The sequence below is a fragment of the Python bivittatus genome, unplaced genomic scaffold, assembly GCF_059951505.1.
Source record: "Python bivittatus isolate LINGU-HERP-01145 unplaced genomic scaffold, Pbiv_v1 ctg000080_np1212, whole genome shotgun sequence".
NCBI lineage: Eukaryota > Metazoa > Chordata > Lepidosauria > Squamata > Pythonidae > Python > Python bivittatus.
In genome coordinates, this window is record NW_028277035.1 from 66,457,505 (window position 1) to 66,482,203 (window position 24,699).

General features: G+C 41.2%; 1 protein-coding gene across 4 annotated transcripts in view; it reads left to right on the plus strand.

Moving 5' to 3' along the window:
* Positions 1 to 299: 299 nt before the first annotated feature.
* The window catches only part of FGD5 (FYVE, RhoGEF and PH domain containing 5), a 153,955-nt gene continuing 129,555 nt past the window's right edge, over positions 300 to 24,699 (plus strand). For 2 of the 4 annotated variants that reach the window (XM_088134286.1, XM_088134287.1), the window contains exons 1-2: positions 1,476 to 1,957; positions 19,862 to 22,799. In XM_088134286.1, coding sequence (XP_087990412.1) covers positions 1,945 to 1,957; positions 19,862 to 22,799 — 2,951 coding nt within the window. In that variant the 5' untranslated portion in view covers positions 1,476 to 1,944. Of the gene's footprint in view, positions 373 to 1,475; positions 1,958 to 19,861; positions 22,800 to 24,699 lie in introns of those variants that run through there. The other 2 variants (XM_088134288.1, XM_007429460.4) reach the window with 2 other exon arrangements.

The following is a 24,699-nucleotide window of genomic DNA, read 5'->3' on the forward strand; positions in this document are numbered from 1 at the left end:
ATTCTGGTGAGGACGTCAGTGCAGTGCTATGGGAACTCCCACAGAATTCAAGTAGGTCCAAAACTGCAGTGGGATTCCTCCACCCAGACCCCTCATTTATAACCTCTATTCACTTGGCTGTAAAATGGGCAACAGCCATCGCAGCACAGCAGACGGTCAGATGTTATCAATGGGGCTGCTGGGTGAGGAAACGATGTCATCTTTCCTGAGCTCAGAAAGAGCAGGGTCGAGCTAAGGGGGAAGGGCGAGTTAACCCCAACAAGGGATTAAAGCGTTTCTTGCCTCTTCCCAGACTGAGGTTTGATGCTGGAGGAATCGCTTCATTCCACATCACATTTTCACCCAAGAGCAGGGCTTGCAGTGTCTTTCCAGGTAAACTCCCTCCACCGACCAGGCCCGATCCATCTTCCTTCGCCCTCCTGGAAGCAGGGCAACAGCGACTCTGTCTGTGCAGAGGGGGAGAGCGGGCCTCCTCGCCTCCCCCTTCTCTGCTCCCCTCCCTGGAAGTATCCCCCCACATCAGCCACCAGCCAGTCCTTTCCACTGCTCAAACCCTCCTGTGAAGCTCCACGTTGGATGCAGGTTAGGACTTCAGGGTGCCGGTCTGTGCCTACTGGCCTGGCAGTGAATCTCTCTAGTCCGTTTATGCCGCAGGATTGGGGTTGGTTCTAGAGGAGTTAAGGGGAGCCGCTCCAGCATGTAAAAAGAAGGCGACAGGACCGTTTAGCTCCCTGCGAGATCGCGGTTGAGGATCTTTCCTAAGCAACAGAGGCGAACGGGGCTTCTGCGGGGCTTTTAGAATCGCCCGCTGAATCACAGAAAACCCCAGATCCGAGAAGCGTTGGGGCTTCCCGCACTGAGGTTTTGAAGCCCTGGCAAGTGGATCGAGGGCAGAGCTCTCCAGTTGCTGCCTCTGCGGTAGCTTTCTGCTCAGCTGGGGTTGCGCCTATGCAGGGAGGGGGAGGGATGCGCGAGTGTGCCCATAGGGATCTTTGCCTGGCGTGGTGGGAGGGAAGGGGAGGGGAGGGGGAAAAGTCTTAGGATGAACCCGATCTCATCAACATTTGGGGCTGCTGCTGAACTTCAACAGTCTCGCATTATCTTGCAAAGTGACTTAAGTCAGTAGCAGTGATAACAGTAGAATTGTCTGGTTGCCATGAGTTCCACTGTATAATCTGCTCAGGATGCGCGCATGAGGAAGTCCCTTTTGCTTTTAACACTTCTTTTAAACCCGTTTAATTTCTGTGGTCAGACTGGCAATGGGTAGGGAGCCGGAGCGGGAGGAGTGGAGAAGAGAAGGTACAGTATTCCTTTCCTCCTTTCCCATCCGTGGCCTTCTAAACCTGAGAAAAGCGGCAGCCGCGGTCTCTTTAAATTTCTAGCTTGTTTTTGGCGTTCGTGCTCGCCCCCCGCCCCCCCTCTTTCGCTGCTGCTTTTCAGTCCCTGCGTGAGCAAAAGGGCTTCCTCTGCAGCGAAGGAAGGAAAATGCTTGTCGGCCGGAGGAGGAGGAGGAGGAGGAGGAGGAGAGCAGCAGCTTCCCTGGGCAGCGCTCGGCGATCAGCGACTGGCAGGGACCTTCCAGTTGCAACAAGCTGATAGCAGCGATGGGGCAGGGCGACGGCAGCTGTCCACGGCACTGAGCGCCCGTCGTTGGTGCCGCTCGGGCGAGCCAGCCGCCTAGCTCGCTGCCCTCTTTTCCGCCCGAGGGGGTGTCGGACACTTTGGGAGAGAGACCGCCGCCGCGCGCGCTCTCTCCCCGTGCAACTTGCTGAACGGATTCCTCCCCGCCCCTTTCCGATCCATCCATGCCCCGACCTGAACTTTAGCTGCCCGGGGGCTCCGCCGAGGGAGCCACCCAAACCGTGGAAACTGCGAATATGATTTGAGACCTTGGGTGCGAAAAGGGGGAGAGATCGGCTGCCGAGCTGGGGGAGACTTCGGAAGATGAGCCACGCAGGTAAGGCGGCTCCGCGGCCGGGCGAGGAAACCTGAGTACTTGGCGCAAGCCCCGAAGGGCGCGGACGCTGGGTCTGCGGGGCGCGCGAGTCGAGGCGCTGTCTGGCCTTTGAGGCACGGCCTCCGCGCGGCTCCCTCCCGCCCCGGTCCTTGGGAGCGCGGTCGTCGACGGTTCTTCGCGAGAGTACCACGGAGACCGAGGCTCTTACAATTGCTCCTGGAATCAGGGAGCAGGCGGTCCTGGCCGGAGCAGGGATGCCAGCGTTCCTCTTAGGGCAAGAGCTCCATTAGGCCAGCCCCCAAAGGACCCCTCCCCCGAAAAAAGTGTGAGTTTTCGGGATGCCATTTACTCAAAAGATTTATATGCCCCTTCTTTTGTAAAGAATCTCAAAGTATAAAAATGAGCAATTTAAACAACAATTTGCAATAATCAGAACCACAGATTAAGGTTATGGTATCTAGACGGGAGAGCTCAAAAAGCTCGCGCAGTGTGGGTGGATTTATCTATCCATTCCTTGTCTTTTTTACAGTACCGTACGCCTTTCGGAGAAAGGCGGCTTCCTATCCGCTAGCCCCCAGCCCGCACTTTGCCTTTGTGCCTTTCCTTTGCCTTCGGCTCGGTTTTCCAATCTCTTCGGCTTTCTCCTTTGCTTCTTTCTTAGAATAAAGGGGAGGGGAGGGACGGAGGGTGGCAGAAGAGGGACTGGAGTGAATCGGCTCTTGGATCCTTCGCCCGCGTCCCCCCGCCCAGGAGTCTCCCTTAAGGTCTCGTTAGCGTCGCGGAGTCGGGCTCCGCTCCGTGTTGGATGGCCGCCCTACAAACCCGACCGGTCGCCGGTCTGTGGGAGCTCATCTAACGGTCTTTCGGGCCAACTTTTCTTCCGGTTTCTTTCTCTTCCCTCGGCTCCGCGCCGCCGTTTTCTCCCCGTCGGGTCTCTTCCTGGCTGGTACTGTCGTTCCCCGGCGCGGCGCCAACCTTTGCCGGGCTGCTCCGCTGTTTGTTATGCCAAGACCGGCTCGTCGCCGTTTCTTTGGCGATTTGGGTAACCTCGCGCTCGGGGAGCTGTGTGGCCTTCTGCTCGCCTGGGGCGACGGAAGGCTGACTTTGCGGGAAAGGAGCCCGGTTGCCCAGGGAAAGGCGGGCGCCGGCGTTGATCCTGAGGTAAACTGCCGCGCTGGTTTCTTCAGTTAAGGCCGCCGCCCCAGACGCGTTAGGAGGGAGACAGCGAGGTCGGATCTTCCCCGACCGGTGACCTCTAGAGCTGTGGGACTGGTTTTCATGACCCTGTTGGTTGAGAATGATGGGAGTACTAGTCCAACAAGTCCGAGGGCACCACTTTACAGAAAAGGACTTTTTTCTAACAGCCACCGTCCAGTGCATGCGCGCACGCACAGAAGTCCCAGTTTTCCTGAGGCCTCTCAATCCTCCTTGGTGACTGGTGCCGCTAAAATCCCGCAAAGGTGCCTTTTCCAGCAGGGGGCAATACTAGTGTTGTGACTGCCAATTTTTTCCTTTCTCCTCAGCGCTTTTCTGTATAACCCTAGGAGAGAGATAGGTAGCCCTTGCTTTCAAATTCCCCATACCTGAGGGAATGCTTGCAGTTCCATCTGTTTACTGGTAGAAATGCCAAATTTGGGGGGGGGGGGGGGGAGAGAGACTTATATGGTCTTGTAAAAGTGCCTAAGGAAGTTACTGTAGATTTTCAATGATTCCGGTGAAAACTGAAGTAAAATTATAATTACAGGATTCTGAGGAATGAGATTGATCCTCCAGGACAGGGAAAGTTATCCAGAGAGGCCTTTCTTAAAGGCAGAGCCCCCCATAGGGTTGCAGACTGAGGTCAGAGGGTTCATGAGTTTTCCAGCTGTTACTCTTTATCAGAAAACAAGATGTGCTGGTTGGATGCCTAAAAGAGCTTGTAGCCTTCATCAGCTTCTATGTGTGAATGGGGAAGAGGTGCCATCAAGCAGTGAAATGTCCTGACCCAACCTTGATCCTCCAGCATTTCTTACTCTGGGCAGATAAATGAAAGAATGAAGACTTTGAGTGTATGTTCCTCTGTAATCACCCTACCTTATTTACAAAACCTTAGAAAGGGAGAGTTCAAGGCATTATGGTCTTCCATTTGTGAACTTTCTGTGCTTTCTTACCACTTCACATTTTCTTCTTGAGAGAGAGAGAGAGAGTTAAGGAAGAAAAATCAGAATACTAGCACAAGGCCAAGTTGACTGTTAGTGTTGGGAGTCACCGTTTAGAAGCACTAAGATAAAAATTTGCATCCAAAATGCTGCAGAATGTAGTCACATAGAAATCAAATTGTTACCATTGCAGGAAGAGAGCTGTATTAGTTTATGGTAGCCAAAAATCAGAAGGAGTCTGGTAACACAAGTCTCCCCCTACAATAAAAACCAAGTTTTAACTTCAATATAATTTTTTTTTTTGTTGGTGCCTTCAAGTCAGTGTTGACTCCTGGTAACTACCTGGATAGGTCCCTCCAGTTTTCTTGGCAAGGTGTTTCAGAAGTGACTTGCCATTGCCTTCTTCTGAGGGCTGAGAAAGAGTGACTGGCCCAAGATCACCCAGCTGGTTTTGGGCCTCAGATGTGGCTAAAACTCACAGTCTCCTGGTTTCTAGCCTGGTACCTTTAACCACTAGACCAAACTGGCTCTCAGTTTGGCTCAACATAATTAAGTACTCAAAATAACTAGAACGACTATGTAGCAAAATGAAATATCCTTGCATAAATGTTAAAAAACATCACATAGAAAGCGGTCCTGGCTTATCTTTAGTTGTGATAGTCTTTTAATTTCTTTATGATAGAGGAGTATACCTTATCCCCACAGGTGAAGTTTTTATTGGTAGCAGATTAGGGCCTGAGTGGCTTTGGGCCAATTATTATCACTCAGTCCAACCTGTCTCACAGGCTTGTTGTAGAAAAAGTGAAGTCCGGACTGCTCTGTGTGCTGCCTTGAACTCTGGAGGAAAAGTGAAGTCTACTAGAGAGCCAGTTTGGTGAAGTGGTTCAGGCACCAGGCTAGAAACCAGGAGACTGTGAGTTCTAGTCCCACCTTGGGCATGAAAGCCGGCTGGGTGACTTTGGGGCAGTCTCAGCCTAACTCACTCACAGTATTGTTGTTGTGGGGAAAATAGGAGGAGATAGGAATATTAGGTATGTTAGGTACGAATATGAGTTATTTGTAAAAATAATAAAGGCGGGATTAAAAAAAATCTAAAAAAAATCTAATCTAAAAAACATCCGCATGTAGCAAACAACAAATGAATAATCTGGCACAAACGTTTTTCCCTTTGAACTATGTTTTGGGCTTAAATGCTTCCTCTCTAAAGTTGCTTCTTCTCTCTGTCCTGTTCCAACCCCATCCACCAACAACTAGTTGAATAATTTTGCTAGCTTCCTTGTAGGCTTGACTAAATCCTCAAACCAGCCTCCCTCCAATATAATGCCCTCTGGATAGCTGAACTAGTACCCATATGGCTGTGCAGCCTGGGAATCCTGTGGGTTGTGATTCCATGTGTTTGGGTGCCAGGAGGTTGGAGTAGAGGTTGGTTTGCTCTAAACAGTCAATGCTTCATTGTGATGCTTTCTAACATACATACCCATCACATTTTTCCTTCTTGGAGTAAGCAACATGATTCAAAACGTAGGAAGGGGGGAAGTGATAATAAGCAAAATAAATTAAAGGGGCTAAAATAAGAAAAAGAAAATATAGCTAGATCTAGTTTACACCAATGCCATTCACTGTGCATCTCCGTTCCTTTCTGTCCTTGGTAATCATTCTTCTTTCTACCATGTCCAAACTCTACCTTTTCTTGAGGTACACTCTAAAGAATATACATTAAAAATGCTTTACTTCTTGATAATACTTTGAATAACTACAATGGGGAAATGCCTGAACTGAAAATATTTAGATAACCTTTAGATATGTGACAAATGCTGAATTTGAAGACTTGATTATTCTAAGAATAGGCTATTGTATGTTGACAATGGGAGAACCCCTACAATGAAACATCAGTCCAATGAGAAAATGATTAATGTTGAATGAATTTCAAATTCCTTTCCTTTGTTTAAAACTTGCAAAATTATAATTATATTATATAAAATTATATACATAAATATAATTGACGCTAAGCAAAAATTATGTTTTCCAATCCTTGTTCCATTTGCCCCGCAAAAGAAACTTCTGTTTCCTTTTCTACCTCATTCTCAGAGTACCTTAGAATTTATTTTGGGATAGTTTGGGGGCTCATTTTATACTTGCAAGATAGCCAAAGTTGTTGCATTTTGTTACACATCTTTCTTTAACTTCCTGGCTGTCTCTACTTTCTGAATGAAAAAGCCAAAGAAAGAAATTCCCTTATGACATCTTTCCTTGGGAATTAAGTACAGATAGTCCTCATTTAGTGACCACAATCAGGACCTGCGACTTGGTCATTAAGTGAAGTGGTCACTAAGTGAAATCACAACTGTGCTTATGATCTTATTTCAGCTTTCCTTTATTTTACAGACCTGCAAAGGTCGTAAATGCGAGGACTGGTTGCAAAGTTACTTTTTCATCACTGTCATAATTGTGAATGGTCACTAGATGACTCAGTTGCTAAATGAGGGCTTCCTGGAATGTCTTTTCCATTAGATTTATTGGGAATACTTGGAAAAAATGGATTAGAATATGTTGACACAGCATTACTAATAATTATTGTAAATTCAGATGGTGTGCATTATACGTTTGCGAGAAATAGTTTGGCAAAAACAGACATTACAATTCCAGGAGCCCTCCCATGTTGCAAATGGTTATGAATAGGCCTTTTCAGAAGCAGCTCCCCTCCTCCACCATCCCAGGTATGGAAGAACTTCGGTGGAAAGCCTGTTTGTTATCTTTTCAGCACCAGAGGGAAGACCTTCCTATTTCCTTGGGCATTTTAGTCTCCTTATCTTGCTTATATAGTTCAGTGTTAGAATGTTGCTTCCCATGCAGAAGGTTTGAGGTTCAGCCCTAGCAACTCCAGGCAAGGCTATAAAACAGTGTTTCTCAACCTCAGCAACTTTCAGTTGTGTGGACTTCAACTCCCAGAACTCCTAGAATTCTGAGAGTTGAAGTCCACAAATCTTAAAGTTGCCAAGGCTGAGAAACACTGCTGTAAAAGGTAGGCTGTAAACACCAGGTTAAATACAAATAAATAAAGGCCTGCTTGAAACCCTCATGAGCTACTGCCAGTCCTTGCCAACAGTGCTGGGCTAGCTGGACCAGGGGCCTCACTTGGTTCAAGGCAGCTTCCTGAGTTGCATTTTAAGTAGGTCTAGCTCCATGACATTTTTAGATGCTTATATTAGCCTCTGTTGTTTATAATTGCTGTTTTAATTGATTCTGGTAATTGGTTTTTTTGTTGTACTACTTTTGATTTACATGGGTTTTATCTGTGCTTTTGCAGTACATTGGATTGAGAGCTATTACCTAGAGGGCGACAAATAAATCTTAGAAATAAATACTATGCAATTAAATGATTACTCTCTCAAGCAATTTGGCAGATCTCTAGTCTCCTCAAAGCCTCCCTTTGTTGAATGCCTTCTTTCCAAGAATATTGCCTCTGAACAAGGATGCCATATATTGAGGATGGGGAAATATATCTCCTCCTCCACCCCCCATTTCAGACAATAGGATTCCCCTCTAGAGTTGATTGATTCACATGGAGGGGCAGTTAGATATGATGTCATCCTCTCCCATGCTTCCCTCCCCCAAGAGTTAATAGCAACTGCAGTGTGTATGTATGTGTGTGTGTGTGTGTGTGTGTGTGTGTGGTGGTGTTGGTGGTGTTGGTGGGGTATCAGATCAGAGTCAATGCACAAAGAGCTTAAATGTTTTCACCTAATATAAACCACTCTCCTCAAGTTATCCTTCCTCCTGTGGGTGAAAAAAAAAATGCAAGTATCCATTATATATATATTCCTGGTATAGTTTACCTCATGACCCCAAAAGCAGCTTGGTGGGATGGTAATGGGAAGGTAGGAGATAGGGGGAAAGTGCAATTCTTACATGCAGTATATTACTTGGAATTCAAACAAACCCAACACATAACAGTAATACATTGTGTTCACTGCTGTGTCTTGCTTGGCTTTAAGTGCCTTTCGCATGCAATTAAAATCTAGGCGCAGAACCCACAGATCCAGCACCCATTTTGCAATCCCTGTCCAGAGTGGGTGAGGCCAATATTTAAACCTTAAAAAAAAAAAATTGGAGACACATGAGGAATTTAAGGGGCAAAAAGTACCCATTTTGCCTCTTAAACCTCCTCATTCCCCATCCCCCCAACACTATGATGTCATCAGTCACACCCCTCATGGCATTTGAGGCTCAAAAATTGCTTTTAGAAAGTGTGGCCTGCTAGCTGCATGCTCCTGAATTAAATGGATTTTTATACCTGGACATCTTTCTTACCTACTTTATTCTGGCCTGTACCCAAGAACAGACCTTTGGGCTTTGTTTTTAACCTTAATATAACCCATCCAAAAACAAAACTCTAACTCCAGGAATGATCATGCTGTGGGTGGTAGTTGTAGCCCTACACTTCTGGAGGGTATTGGATTGGGAACCCCATGCTGTGCTGACTATTTGCATGGTCATCTGGCATGTGGAAAACTTTGACCTGGAAGTCTGTAAACTCTTAAATATTCATTTAAGTATCTGGCACAGGATCTGATTTTCAGTAGGGAAAGGTGAGATATGCATTCTGTTCAATTGCAATATATAAACACTTACCAAAATGTGCACACTTCATAAGTGGGATGGAAAAAATTTGTAACTTTATAACAGAGCATCTGAGAGAAAGCAAAACTGACAGATATGAGTATTGAGCACTTAAAAGTCTGGTTTTGAATCTCTGTATATTCAACCATGTTTGTAATTCTCAACTCAGATTGAAACTTTTTTTCCTAACAGATCATTTATTGATATAAAATTTGAGCAATTGCAAATTACAGCTGGTAATTTAAAGACATTGCAGGAAAAATAAATTTAAAGAATTGATTGATTGATTGATTGATTATGTGTCATCAAGTCGTTTTCGACTCTAGCGACCACATACAGTTTTCGACATAGCGACCACTATATAGTTTATCTCTCTGAGATAGTTTTGTGCTCTGAAGTTCCTGCCTAAATTTCCAGATAAACATAACAGTAAAACTTTTAAAAAACTGTTTGAGTGGATAAGACAAAGGAGGATATTACAATGTTATGCTAGTAGAGGAGTCAGAGAGCCAATACTGTAGGCTGAACCCACCTAGGAAAGTGAATGTAGGACTGCAGAGTAAAGAAACTTAGGACTGATCCAAAAAATAATTGATATTAATAGGAATCCTTATCTTAAAAGAGAGAAGAGGGAATACAGGATTGGCCTGATTGTATGTGGGAAAGGGGGAATATTTTTTTCTGTCACATTGTTTGGATCATTGTTCTGATCACTCCTGTTGTGACAGTTTTTAGATCCATAATGTTACATATACAAAGACATTGCCTTACACCAAATCAGTGTACACCTGACCCAGACTTCCTATTTCATTTTTATAACTGGAGATAATTAAAAATAAAGCCTTGAATGTGCTAATAATTTGACCCGGAATGTTCTGTGTATATAGTGTAACTCCTACTATTCAGCCCCTCCCGGTACAGGAAAGCATAATGCTTTGAGGCATGAATGGCCAATGTAGTTCAAACCTAAGGATTTAACATTATTACCACTTTCCGGCCAATTGAATAAATTGGCTGGCTGATTGCTTGACTGGTTACATTTATATCCCACCTCTGTCCATTTGGTGAACTGAAGCCAAGATTTAGAGTTGCAGTTTGTTACTGTGGCCATGTGGCCCTTGGTATACCTTCAAGAGCCATCAGCAAGGGTTCATTTTAGATTTCTGGGAAATGCTACCCTACAGCCTGTTGTTTGCGGGAAGGGGGGATGAAGTTTCCAGAAAGAGGGAAAAGGAGGGGTCAAAGAGGTAAGAGGTATTTGTGGCTGTAGACTAACCTACTTCTATCTTAAGCATATGGACCCCAGCAGATTACTCCTAAAAAGATTGTGGCTTTCTGAAAAGAGCTCTTGTTCTTAGAAATATAATTTTTACAGCGCAATGTTGTACATATCTACTCAAAATTAAAACCCACTGCATTTGAGGAAGCTTATTTCTAGAGAAGTGACTGCAGGAGTTCAGTTTTAATATGACAAGTGTCTCCACCTCCTGTAGAATATCAGTATGTTTGTGACCTCTACAGGGAAGGAATCGCAACCCTTATCAAACTCTGAGCTATTGGTGAGGAGGTAGCTTACACCTATGTCGAACTTTAGAGTACTCTGAAAGTTTAGAGTAAGATAGATCAGATTTCCTCCTCCTCTTTGGAAAGAAAGCAGGTTCACAGATGAGCACAAAATTTATCCCAAAATTGGTCTAAATAAGGGTTTCAAAACTGATGCCACTACCAAACAAACAAACAAACAAACCTACAGCTATGTTGATCAAGTTAGCTTCACACAATGGCCATATACAAAGAAGGCCAGGCAGTATTCTCTGTTTCTTTTGATTATACACTGTTCTTTCTTCATGGACTTAAAAGCCATCTTAGGAGATCTTCCATATACAGACAATCTGTTCCCCTGCCCAAGAAGTTCCATCACTATTATTGTAACTCTTTGACCTTTCTTTGAAAAATTATTTGATGTTTCTCATGAGAAGGAAGCTTACTGTTTTTTTATATCTGTTTTAGACAAAAATCTAATGGCACATAACACTCCCCCCCACCCCAAGAAATTGAGCAAAGTCACACTTGAAACTTTTTTAGTTCTCTCAAGTCTGCTTTAACTGTGACATGACTAAGGGCCTTATTAAGTAACAAGAGGGGACACATGCTTGACATCAGTGCTGCCTTTTTCCAGTAATGTTAAATACAAGGAGAAAATACAGAGGATTACCACAGTTTTGCTACCCTTTAAACAACAACAAAGGAAGTGAAGTGGAGAAAGGTACATTCTGAGGATGCTTCTAAATCAAGGGCTCTTAACCTTATAAATCAAACTGCATTGGATAGTTATTAGTTTATTCCTCCTCCAATAAGGAAAACAGATGAAACAATTGGGAAAAACAGGAGAATTACAAATTACATCTGAACCTCGTGTAAAATCCATGAATAAGCTAGAACAGTGTTTTTCAACCTTGGCAACTTGAAGATATGTGGACTTCAACTCCCAGAGTTCCCCAACCAGCATGGCTGGCTTTCTTCTATCTGTCATGAAACATCATGAGTATCATAAGCACAGTGACATCATATCCAATGTGACATGATATTAGTGGGAAATGTGAGCTTATTGCTCTCAGCAGCAGACAAGATCTGGGCTGTCACTAGGCAGAATGAGACAGTTGCTTTAGGCACTAGATTCTGGGGAGTGTTGGAGAATCAAACTGTGTGTTCAAGTGGCTTTCTTGCACATCCTAAGCTGACTAGCTATCCTAAATACTGAAGTAAGCTTCAGCTGCCAATTAAGCTGTTGGCAAGGGTGCCATCTTAACCTTTGGCGCAGATAACAAAATATCTTGGATTGGTCCTGTCAGCCATGATACTTCACTCATAAGCATAATTATCTGACACATACAAACACACACACACATACGCAGCCCGCAAATGAGTAAAACCTGAGGGATGTGAAATCAATGACATCTTGGATTTATTTACTGTTGTATCCTGAGATAATGTTGATGACAACTCAGATTGTTTACAACCTCAGCAGAGCTTCTCTGGCTGGAATTATGTCCTTGTAAATCACTCAGCCCATGATTTTAATGATCTCTGTTACATAGAAAGTCAGGTCACCAAGCATATGCTCCAGATTTATCTGAATGCTGAAAAATGTGGATATGGCTTATCTGTACAGCCCTATTAAACATTAGTTTATTGAGTGGTTAAGAAAGCCCAAAGAGCAGAGTTGTAGATTTCACTTCAGTGCAGTAATTTGGAAATTAGTTAAAATAAATGAAGATTAATTGTTTGATTATTATTAGAATTTGCATCAATTATTTCAGTTTTACTGAGACTGTAATTACCAGAGACATGAAACAAACTTTATTGGATAAATCAGTGGGAACTTTCCTGTTAAAACTGAAAAGCTATGCTGATTCTAGGTTTTGAGGGCAGGGGGGAGAAGCTTCATAGAAGTCTTCTCCAAGTAGATCTATGTCTGTGCCACTACGAACAGTACCAGTCCACTTGCCTCTTTCCTCTTGATCCAATTTTCTCAGAAGCAAAGATCACAACATTGGAGGAGGCTGCTCTAATCCCCCTTCTATTGCTCTTCCAGGATTCCTTGCAGGTATGCGAATCTTGGCTGGAGTGAACCCCAACACTCGCTCTTTTCTGTGAACTGAGACATATGCATATATTACTTTAATTGGAACTGGGTGTGCTAATTTAAAGTTGTTTTTTTGTTTTTTTGTTTGTTTCTAACAACATGCAAACTAGTCTTCCTCAACCTGATGCTATCACTAACATTCCTATCCAATAGGAATAATAGGTTTGATAGAAGCTGACATACACCACAGCTGGGGAAGGCTGATATAAGCCCTTCAGAACAGTAAAGTTTTCATCCAATTAAATTTCAGGATTAATTCTATGTGCTCATCCTTTGATATTGAAAACTCATTTCAAGCAGACTTGTGGTCTTAGATACAGAATTCCATCTGCTGAATCTTAAGTATGGACAGTATACATTTGTGGACATCATCTTTGTCTGAGAAACAACTTTCTATGCATACTGGATTTTCCTTGTAATATGCAAAGACAAGAGCATGATCACATGCATTATAGGTTTTGCTTTCAATTGAGGACCACTTGATTCAATATAAATGTCTGCCAAGCAAAGGCTATTGAGTGTAGAGACAGTGATTGCCAATTTTTTGCACTGTCCCTCTGCTGTCTTTCTACTTTCCATCTCACACAAAAAGTGAACACATTCCCAGGACTACTGGGAATTCTTATTGTATATGTCTCTTCCGACATAGTTTGGCAAAATGCAAATCCGCTATATGGATTTGTGCAAATAAAATGCTATTGTATGGAGGAGAAGCAGAAATGTGTTTAAAAAAAAGATACTGGCTATGACAATTCAACCCTCACAAATAACACAGAGCAAGGGACAATTCTGACCCAAATCAGAAAAGATAATTTATTTGTTAGAATGTGACACTGCTTTCATGAATGCAGGGTTTGGATCTAGAAAGACAGTATAACTTGTATTAAAATATTATTAGTTACATGATTGAGTTATGATCAGCAAGATAATAGTAATTACCTTGAGGATCATGAGGATTCAAACTGCTACTGCAATGCAAATGTGATGTTATATGAACTACAAATGGTGAATGCTTCGCTGGTTAGGTACAACATAACTAAAATCTTGTGGGTGTGTCTATGTGAGTGGGTGTGTATGTGTGTAATTTTTTTTTTTAACATATACAGGACTTTTGCCAAATGTTTCAGTCTCCCTGTAGTGATTGTTGGTATAAAGATTGTCCAATTCACTTAGAGTGTTTTCTTCAAAGGGACAGCAATGACAATGAATGACTAAAAAAAGATCTGCTTCATAAGAGGTCTTTCTCAGCCTAATTGGAATTAAACCTGTATTTGACATTTCTACCTGGGCTACCTGAAGTTACCCACATGACCTTTTCCAGGGCATGTGTAGGAAGGGAACAACTAATGGGATTCCAGGTGACATCTGGAAGCACTGCAAATAGTTGAGCTAAATAGTAGAACTTGAATTGTACTGTACAAAGAGTTTATCAGCATCTTCCAGATTCAGTTCTAAAGGAGATAGTGATTATTTATTGAAAACATTTACATATTGCTTCCCATAAAAGAGGCTAAAAGTAGTTCATGATCAGATAGGAGACAATTTTGCTCTGAGCGTTGAAGACATGGTGTTCTTCCTCATGTGCATCCTAGCACGATGCACTCTGTTTTTCCACTATTGTTAGCAAGCCATGAAACATTTCCTTTGTGTCAAAGACACACCAGAAGAAAAGTAACTAGCAAATATTTACTACTATAAAGAAAATTAAAAGCCTACAGTTTCTTAACCACTTTTATCATAAAAGAAAATTGGTCTCCTGTCTTAGAGATCCTTTGAAAATTACAACTGAATGGAATATCTGGAAAGGGATGTAACCCTGCAGGAACCGACTCTCATCCAGAGGAAAGTGGACAAGCAGAGGAAGAAGCAAAGGCTGACAAGGAAGCTTCAAACAATAAGGGGAGGAGACACATGAAAAAGTGATGCTGAACAGTTTTCCTTAGGCTTAGGGTGTTGTTATCCTCTCCCAGCTTTCCCCTCCTCCCCCTGGCAGTTCCTGAAATAAACAGCCAGGTTTACATCATATATCTATATATCTCTAGCTCTAGCTCCATCTATAGATGTTGTTTCTTATCTTGCTATGTTGCTTCTGTTCTTCATATCTTACACTGGGCACTTTCAGTTGTGAAATAGAAATGGGCCAACTGTGCAAATGTTCCCGTCAAGTATGTTTGAAATTCTTTATCCTAGGAGAATTTCCATTTTTTATGCATGCACATACACACCACACACTCAGATGAGGAGGCAAGGAAAAGAATCTCAGTCAGTAACAAGGCACAGCAATGAACATCTCACAGCAGAGTGGGAGGGTGACAGGATGAAATGGGCAGCATGAAACTGGGGGATGTGCCTATTGGGGATCCCCAGCAGTTTCCTTGTTTTGTACCATGTGGCTCACACCTCTGAAAATGGCAAGCAGCATCGCACCTTTCTTATCAGTGTCATGAAGAAGAGTCAAAAGCCTTAATCCAATCTGTGAATTAAAGCAAGAGAAACTGCAGATTGGTGGCCTTTTAGTCTGTCCTTTTCTGTAAGTGTCTGATCTTAGATCAGTCAGTTAAAATGATAGGAATATACTTTTGAATTCTGCCACAGACTTTTGGAACTTGTCATACTATCATTCTATATACTGACCTTAATTAGTGTTAAAGAAAATCACTGTTCAGTATTAGAAAAATACAGCTACTCCAGATTTCCAATCTTTGGTTAACAATATATGTTTCTTTTGATTTATGAGCTGGTTCTTTATGGACATAACAGGAAAACCAGTGACTATTCCATGTAGCCAAGCTTAATGATTTATTTAAAAATTAAGCTGAATTGTATGCAATATATGTTTCATGTTTTTCGTTCTTTTTGTACTGGTTGTACTTTTTTATATTAAATACAATAAATATATAAATTAAAAGAACAGTAACAAGGCTATATTCCAGCTATGGAGATCACAGCTATTCAAGACCAGTCTTACTGGAACACACCATCCGGAGATTCTGGTACTGCAGTTCTCAGAATTCCCAGCCAGCATGGGAATGGGTGATGGGATCTGTTACTTGACACAACTGAAAGACATCAGGCTGAGGAAAGATTGATTTTTTTAAAAAAGGTCTAAACACTGATAAAATTTTCATTATAGCAAGCATATACCAGCATTTAATGAATGGCTTTTGGTAAGAGGATTAATGAAGTATGATCAATCAGTATGATCAGATAATCAAAAGCTTGATACATTGGAATTATGTTTATGTGGCATTAGAATGATGCAAGGGAATCCCACACTGAATTCTGTTTGGGGATAATAAACAAGAGTCAAAGACAGTGGTAATTCTCTTGTGTATCTCACACTGGCAGACAGCAACAAGGCTCATTGTGATATCCTGAGCTGGGGTGTGGTAAAGAAAGCTACTATTCCCTTTTCTGTAACTGAAACAGAACCAAAAGCTGCCAAGGCCATCGATCATAAAGCCTTTGTGAGCACTAACGGTGGTGTTAAAACAAAATAAAGCTGCTTGCCAAGGAGACTTGCCCTTTATACTGTTGCTGTTAAGAACAAGCAAAACAACTGAAGAAATTATATGGTGAATTTATGCTGACACCATTTATAGTCCCCTACCTTCATTACAAGGAGGACACTTTCTAATTAGCATAAAGAATTTGTTTTAATCAGAGTTGAGTACTTTGAAGTCTTACCCATTTCGTGGGAGACCACATGATTCAATCTCACTGTCAAAGTAAGATGTAAAACTGGTTTGAACTGGACTCCTATTTAATTGGCAAAGAGCAGCAGTTCAGTAGAATATTTTTGGACATGTTTGCTATTGATCAGCTGAAGACCTGATTGCTGTCTTCGAGTATCTGAACGACTATAAGTTGAGGGAGTAAATATATTCCTGTTGCTCCAGAGGCCTGGACCCTAAGGATGAAAATTTCAGGAGAGCATAGTCTGGCTAACATTAAGAGATAATTCCTAAAAGTTAGCACTATTCAACAGTGCCTGCTATAAGAAATAAAGGACTCTTCTTCAATGGAGATGTTTTCAGCAGTCACTGGATGGCCATCTCACAAGGACGTTGTAAATGCATCTATTATTATAGATTTTGCTCTTAACAGAGGTTTAGATGAAGTGACCTCCAAGCTCCTTTCCAGTTGCATAAATGGAAGACTTTGTTAGCTGATAAAAAAATGCTAATAAATTAGGGAAATCTGTTATGATTGCAATTTCATAGGCCTTTCCTTGTGCCCTGTACAATCTAATTTTTATTTTTATTTATTTATGTATTTATTTTTGTGTCTTCAAGTTAGTTTTTTTAATAATAATTTTATTAAAGATTACAGTTGAAAAGATAAAAACTAATACAAACTAAAAAATATGAGTAAAAAGAAAAAAAAGAAAGTACAGAAAAGAAAAGAAAGAAAAAAATATAAAGAAGTAACTTCTCCATTCTTCACAAGTATAAACAATTTTATTAACTTATCACCATCTTTTAAAATACAGCCAATGTTCTCTTCTTCCCATATCTCTTAACTATAAACAAAGTCTTACAGCCTTGTCATTCATTTCTGGTCAGCAAAAGTCCATTAAGGGTTACCTGAGATAACTACATATCTATTTCAACTTTGATCAAATAAGCCAACTCTATATTCCTTCCCTGTACTTTTAACAATCCTGGTTTTTAATACCTTCAAATAATGTCCTAGAACTTGATTTCTTTTCATTTTTTCTATGTCCCTTCTCAGAGAATCCTTTAAAACTTTAACAGATCTCTTTCGTAAATCCAGTATAAAAAAGTTATCGAATTCACACTTCTGGTTTGATATTTGTATATCCTTTTTAATTATTAAGACATCAACTGGTTTCATTTGCACATCCAGTATATCATCTTTCTCCATATCATTCTTGTAACTTGTCATGTTTAAATCCACATTCAAATCAATTCCAGTCTTGTCCAATAGAGCTTGTTCCTCTTCTGTAACATCATTTACCCATCATCTATCTATGATGGCAGACAGTCTTAAAATTAATTTCTGAGTCCATTGTTCACAAATATCCTTCAAAACGTCCAATGTTAAATTATTTTGCTCCATTCTGTGTTAATGAGTCAAATTTAAGTATCCTTCTCCTTTAATTGTAATCTTTAGTTTCTTCTAGTTCCCTCTTGTGTCCAACCTTCAAAGTCCCATTCTGTCATTTTTTTCCCCTAAGGAATACAAGCAACAGCAGTTTTTTTACAGGAAGGATTATTATAATTAATTTCAAAGTCTTATTCCAAATCCATCTGGGTCCTTAGTTCGTTTTTAACTTTCCAGAATCAACACTCTTAAATACCCTTTTTCTGTTTATTCCAAAAAGTACATTTTTTCTAAGCCCTTAAACTCACATTTAAGACTTCTTTCACTAAGGAGGAGACTCACCAGTGAATGTGATAGAAACTTGCCATTCCGAAAGTTCTTAATATTTCAAAAGCAGTAAAAAAGTAATTCTAAAAGTGATTAAGAAATGAGGCTCAGCCCAGCTTTATGTCCATATAGGCCACATTACAACTGTGAGCTTAGATGGAATCCCTCGACTCCCAGCTGCTCGACTCATAAGCCGACCACAAAAACCTCAGTTCCTGTGGTTTACTCATGAGGAGCAGTTGTCTGAAGTATATGTGGGCAATCTCACAGTCTCTCCTTTCTCTGGAGTGATTTCACCAGACATGATCCAGCATCTGGCTGCCACTCTCCGTTGTAAACACAGTCCCTGCTCCTACAGGAATGTCTAGCTCACCGTGTCCTCACTGGAAGTCATCTTCAAGTCAGTTTTGACTCCTGGCGAGTGCCTGAACTGGTCCTTGTAGTTTTCTTGGCATGATTTCAGAAGTGGTTTGCCACTGCCTAGGGTTCAGAGAAAATGACTGGTCCAAAGTTACCCAGCTGGCTTTGTCCCTAAGGTGGGACTAGAACTCACAGTCTCTTGGGTTATGGCCTACTGCATTATTTATTTATTTATTTATTTATTTATTTATTTATTAAATTTTTCAACTGCCCATTTCCCCCCAATGGGGGAACTCTGGGTGATTCACAATAAACATTAAAACATAAAATATATAAACACATAAAACCATAAATTAAAACATAACTAAAAAGAAGAAGGAGAGACCAAGGGGATGAAAACCTGAGGCTGAAGGCCAAGGCCTCTATGGGGCTAGCCATCACCATGCTTGAGGTATTCTCACCCTACCCCAGGCCAGGTGGCAGAACCAGGTCTTCAAAACCTTATGGAAGGCCAGGAGTGTGGGGGCCAATCGCACCTCCGGGGGCAAGATGTTCCAAAGAGCATGGGCTACCACAGAGAAGGCCCACCTTTTGGACCCCGGCAGTCAAAGTACTTTCACTGAGGGGATCCGAAGCATGCCCTCTCTGTGTGATCAGGTGGGACGGGTTGAAGTCATAGGGGAGAGGCGGTCCCTTAGATCACCTGGTCCCATGCCATGTAGGGCTTTAAAAGGTTTAAAGGCTTTTAACCACTACATCAACCTGGCTCTTGGACTCTAATAATAGACTTGTAAAATTGTGGCCTGATGTAGAATTTTTTTTTGTTTTGTCAAGCTTAACTTAACTCCAAGGTTAAGTGGCAGCTTCATTTGTTTGCTTTTATGTTTGGGGCTCTGAAAGTTTGCATAGATGGGTGTGTGTGTGAAAAAAGATTTTTTTAAAGCACTCCATGGATAATGATCTATGACTGGGGAATTATATTCATTTGGCATGTATCATAGATAAAGAACAGGAAGAAGAATATCCATATTGGATCCCTATTTAGTCCAGTATCCAGTTTTTCATAAGAAATAATGACATAAGGGCAATGGCCTTTCCTACTCTTAAGCTAGGTTCTCATCACATGCTCATCACATCATAGTACTAACGGTACTGGGAATGTGTAGCCTAGAAAAAAGATGACTGAAGAGAGATACTTGAGATACTTGAAGAGAAGGCATAAAGAAGAAATCATGAACTGTTCTCTATCAGGAACATGGAATAATAGTTTTAAGTTACAGGAAATAGATCCCAGTCACATATGAACTTCTTCTCAGGGCAATTTATTGAAGGAACTTATTACTAAGGGAGGTTATGTGGGCTTTTCTTTGCTGGACGTGGTCAAGCAGGCTGGACAGCCATCTGTCAGGAATGCTTTCACTTGGATTCCTGCACTGAGTAGAAGGCTATATTTGACGTCTTGGTCCCTTTCTAATCTTCTCTGAATCTAAGAAGTAGGGCAGCCAAGCTCCTGCTGCTGATGTTGGAAGGAAAGCAGACTTTGAGAAGGAGCTTGCTTGAGGCTATTCAGGGTCAATGGGACAGTTTCTTGTTCCTGTTTCCCACCAATTCAACAAATACTGTAAAGCTATAATTTCCTCTACTTTGTATATCTGTGTTTTAAGGAGCATATTAACAACTAAATGTTTCTTAATAATGTAGAAGCTTGTTAATATAACATTTCCTGGTTTTTTTTTTCTGTTCCAGATCTTACAAAACCACCACTGGCCCCAAAACCAAAGATCTTCAGTCATCTTGCTTCCATAGCTGCTTCCAAATTTCCTCCATCACTGTCAAGGGCTGGCACACTTCACAATTCAAACTCTATGTCTAGGGGTCCAAAACCACCCATCGCTCCCAAGCCAAAAATCTCTGCTGACAACGATCCAGCAATTATACAGAGATCCAGTGTTTATGCCAATAATACCTTTAACAAATATCCCAATGGAAAACTGGAGGCAGAACTTTATGAAGAAAATCAGTGCAACAACATACAGGGTCCAGAATCAGAAGATGGCAATGAATACATTGTAATTCCTGATGCTGAACTGACTGATAAAACATACAGTGACTTTGAGCAGCAGCCAGTGGAGAATGAGATTTTGCACACTCCTGAACCATCAGGTGAGGAAGATGGTAATTGTACTGATAGCAATGAAATATGTGATTGTCCAGTAAATGTATTGAAGAACAGTGATACTGAATCAGTGGGAGACAACTCTGTGAAATCAACTGAAATCCCAGCTCTTGGCTGCCCTGAAACACTTGAAAAAGAAAAAGAAGATGCTACAAGAGATGAAAAAGTGGCCAGTGAACATCATCCCAGTGAGACCAAAATGAACTGTGCAGATGAAACTCTAAGCAAACTGGATTTGGTAAATGATAACAATGAGTTTAATATGGACAGTAAGATATTGAATGGAGAAAAGTCTTTGAAAGAAACTATATGTGATGATATTATTTTAAGGCATTTAGACGAGCCAATATCATCAAGAGAAGATCTGCCACTAATTTGCAAAGGTTTAGATGCAGCTCAGTTTTTAGAAGAGGAACAATTAAATACTGATCTAGAATTGGGCCCAACAAATCACAGTGATGAGGATTCAACCTGGACCAGAGAAAGAGTGTTTATAGAAGATGTTTATGCAAATACTGATGTTCACATTGCTAATGATTCTGAAGCGGACACTGGGTTAGAACCAAGTGGATCTGAGCTTGATATTGAAGAGACTTTTAGAGAGACCACAAATGAAATGAATGAAAAGGAAGATGAAATAGGTCCAGATGCTGAGGGAGAAGATCTTGACTATGCCTGCCAATTTACTGAAATGAAGAATGTAGAAGAAATATCAGAGACAGAATGTGAATCAGGGGAAGATTCTGGAGAACAAAATGAAATGATAGACACAGAGACTATGGATAATAGCTGCCAGATCATTCCCTTTGGAAAGGAGGGCAGTGAGGATCCTCACGATTCTCCAGATGAAGATTTGGGTGAGGATTTGTCAGGAAAAGAGACTGAAATGTCTAATAATAACCCATCCTTCAGTTTTCAAGATACTAATGGGCACGAATCTGACTTGCAGCTTAGAAAAGGATCTAAATCAGATGTTTTACTTGGAGATCACAGTGCAAGTGAATGTACTTTAGAAGACACACATTTGGATAATCAAATACTTGAGGTGGATCATAGCAATAAAGAAGAAACTGCCCCAGATCTAACCAGAGAAACATCAGCTGAAGATACTGGGCTTTCCACTGGAGAATTAGCTAAACTGGAAACAAACTCAGACAATGAATGTACTATTGAGGAGGCCACAGTAGTCCCTGAAGTGGTAGTTGTCCCTGATAACAATGGAGAAGTAGCCAGTGATTCCCTAGATGACCCATATGTACTTGGAGACAGTTTGCCTTCAGCAAATGAAATTATTTATGCCGGAAGAGAAATGCAGGAGGCTGATATCCAAAACAGCTCAAGTGATTTCAGGGAGGGAGAGAATACAGAAAATGAAAACCACTTGCTTTCCATTGATCGGAAAAACATTGTTACTAGAACAAGGTCTCACTCTGGGAAAGTACCTGGCTATGTGCCAGAAACAGTTCCAGAAGAAACAGGGACAGACACCGAATTGCAGACCTTGAACACAAGCACCATTATTACTGAAGATTTAAGTCACAATTTCTGTCTGTCAGAAGGAAAACCTATAGAACTGGCTAGAACACTACCTGCAAAGCCAAGACGCTTTGTTTTGTACCCTCGATCTTATTCAGTAGAAGGCAGAGATATCCCTGTCTCTCTGTATCGAGAAACTGATAACTCTATATTGGATTATAATAGATTAAACAGGACAGATGACCTGCCTTTACCATGTGTAATTGGTTCCTCAGGTAGTTTTTCCCAGAGAAATCACCTTACATCCACTGGGGTTTCCACTCCATCCTCTGTTGTTGATATTCCACCTCCCTTTGAACTAGCCTGCATCACCAAAAAGCCCATCACGAAAAGCTCCCCATCACTTTTAATAGACAGTGACTCTCCTGATAAGTATTGCAAGAAAAAGAAGTCCTCGTTTAAAAAATTTCTCACTTTAAAATTCAAGAAGAAGGCAGAAAACAAAGTCCACGTAGATGTTCATGTTTCTTCTTCAAGATCCTCCTCTGAGTCTAGTTATCATGGACCTTCCAGGGTCATGGAACTGGACAGAAGAAGTTTGAGTAGTTCACCTCAGCTGTTATCACGGACTGCCAAAGTGAGGGCTTCTGAGTCTCCAACTGTTCTTTTCTATAAGGATGGCAAGAGAAAGGGAACGCCCAAAATGTTTAGCAGAAGCGTGTCAAGGGTAGAGTCTTTTGAGGATCGTTCAAGACCACCTTTCATGCCCCTGCCTTTAACTAAGCCCCGGTCTATTTCATTTCCCAATGCTGATACTTCTGACTATGAGAATATCCCCGCCATGAATTCTGATTATGAAAATATACAAATACCTCCACGAAGGCCCACTAGGGCAGGAACCTTTACTGAATTTTTTGAAGATCCCAGCAGGGCCTTATCTGCTGCAAATGAGAATGACGGCTATGTGGATATGAGCAGCTTTGCAGCCTTTGAAAACAATAAACAGCAAACCGCCAACCAGGAAACAGAAAGGTATTGTAGCACATATTTACATAAGGCCTGTTAGCCTTGACCACAGAAAGTAGATTTCCTGTGTATTGGGAGTTGAAGGCCTATTCTCAAACTTACTTGGCTTATCTCACTTTTTTCAGGAAATGCTTTCTATAAAGTATTTGGAATAGGACTTTTTTTTTAAAAGTATATTTTGTATTTGTAGTTTAAATGTTCCCTACTTCCAATACTTATCAGTTTAAAAGTTGCTAGATTTTCATATCTGGGAAACCATGGTAAATCAAGTTGAACTTTATGAAACTTCTCTAAAGTTTGGACTGAAACTTGCTTATTTATTTTCATTTTGCATAATGCTTCTGCACTGTTGGTGGAGCTTGGGGCTCTTTTGTGTGTAATCCAATAGAATGAATGGAAGCTCCAGGGCAGAACTTTCCTCTAAGCTATTGTATTGCATTCTACCCTTCCTGTTCCCCTGCCATTGTGCTTATCTGTTCCTCTAAGAGTCATAGTCATTTTTGGTTCCTGCAAGTATCAGACTCAATCTATAGTTTCGACTTCCTCCAGGTTCAGCCATTATGAACTGTTCGATGTTTGGGAGAATGTCTGAATGAATTGCAAAAACTGTTAGAAACTGTGTTCTAGAATATTAATATGTGTTTTTCCAATCATTTGGTGGGAGGGAGAGAGAAACACTGAATCTAATACTGAACTATAGTGGTGTCATTTCAACAGCTTTTACCTTGGAATTGCATTTTAATTCCATTTATGGAAGGACTATTCAGGATTAGACTGGTATTAATAGTTCCTGTGCATTTATGGTGGTATTGAATCTGATGGCAGTTGGCTCCTTCCCCCCCTAAAGCCACTTAGTGAGCTCATAACAGGGTGAAACTTCAACTAGGAGCTTTTCAATTAACAATTCAATAATTCTCATCATGGTGGTTCCTCTGTATTATGTTTTGATGAACAGACTTAAAAATCTATCAGACTATAATATTGCTTTGAATCCTCTGCAGCCCTCGAGTGTTACATTTGCAGGAAATTCTTACATTGGACCATGCACTTAATTTCTTTATATTCCAAAGATTGTGGTATGTGTATGGGATGTTGGTGAATATTTTTAATTAGATTCAATCAAATTTATAGGGCAAGAACCGAATAATGAAAGCATGCTAGATATAATCTTTCCATACAATTACTGATATGGGGGTTAGTAATCAGTATATTACCCTCTGAAGGGCAGTTACTTCTTTTCCCCCAAATTTAGCCACATAGTATTAATAATTAAAATACAATTTGGTAATGCAACATTGGAGATACCAATAGCATTCTTTGCTTGATGAAAAGCAGTCAGTTGTGCAAAATGGAGCAGGCCTTTGGGTCCAACAAAGCCTGTAAAAGAGTTTGTCATTTGTGTTGTAGACTAGCAGCAAAAAAGGTCTTCACTTTTTGGAGTCTATTCCTAGCCTTTGAAGTTTATTTCTAGCCTTTATGTGCTATTCTGGAATAATTTCAGTGTTACAAGGAGCAGGTATGCAGAAGAGCCCTCTTAATGAGTCAAGTCCATTATCACTCCACACAACTACTAGGTGTATAGGTTTATTTTTCATTTCATGAAGTGGTTTGCAAATATTTAATTAAGAGAAGTTAAAAAGGGGTCACTTGGAAATACCCTAGGGTGGTAGGAGTTACACTAGTATACATCCTTTTTAATCTGAAGTACTGGAATTGGGGAAATCAAAGCAAGGAGATAATATGATTTATTTATTTAATTTCTATAGCCACCCATCTCAGCCAAGTTTGCCCAACACCTTCCCTTTAATAGACAGTGTGGGACTATTAGAGATTAAGACTCCAGTTTTCTCTTAGCACCCAGTAGGTGGTGGCAGCTAGCCAATGTTGGGCAGATTTCAAAAGTTAA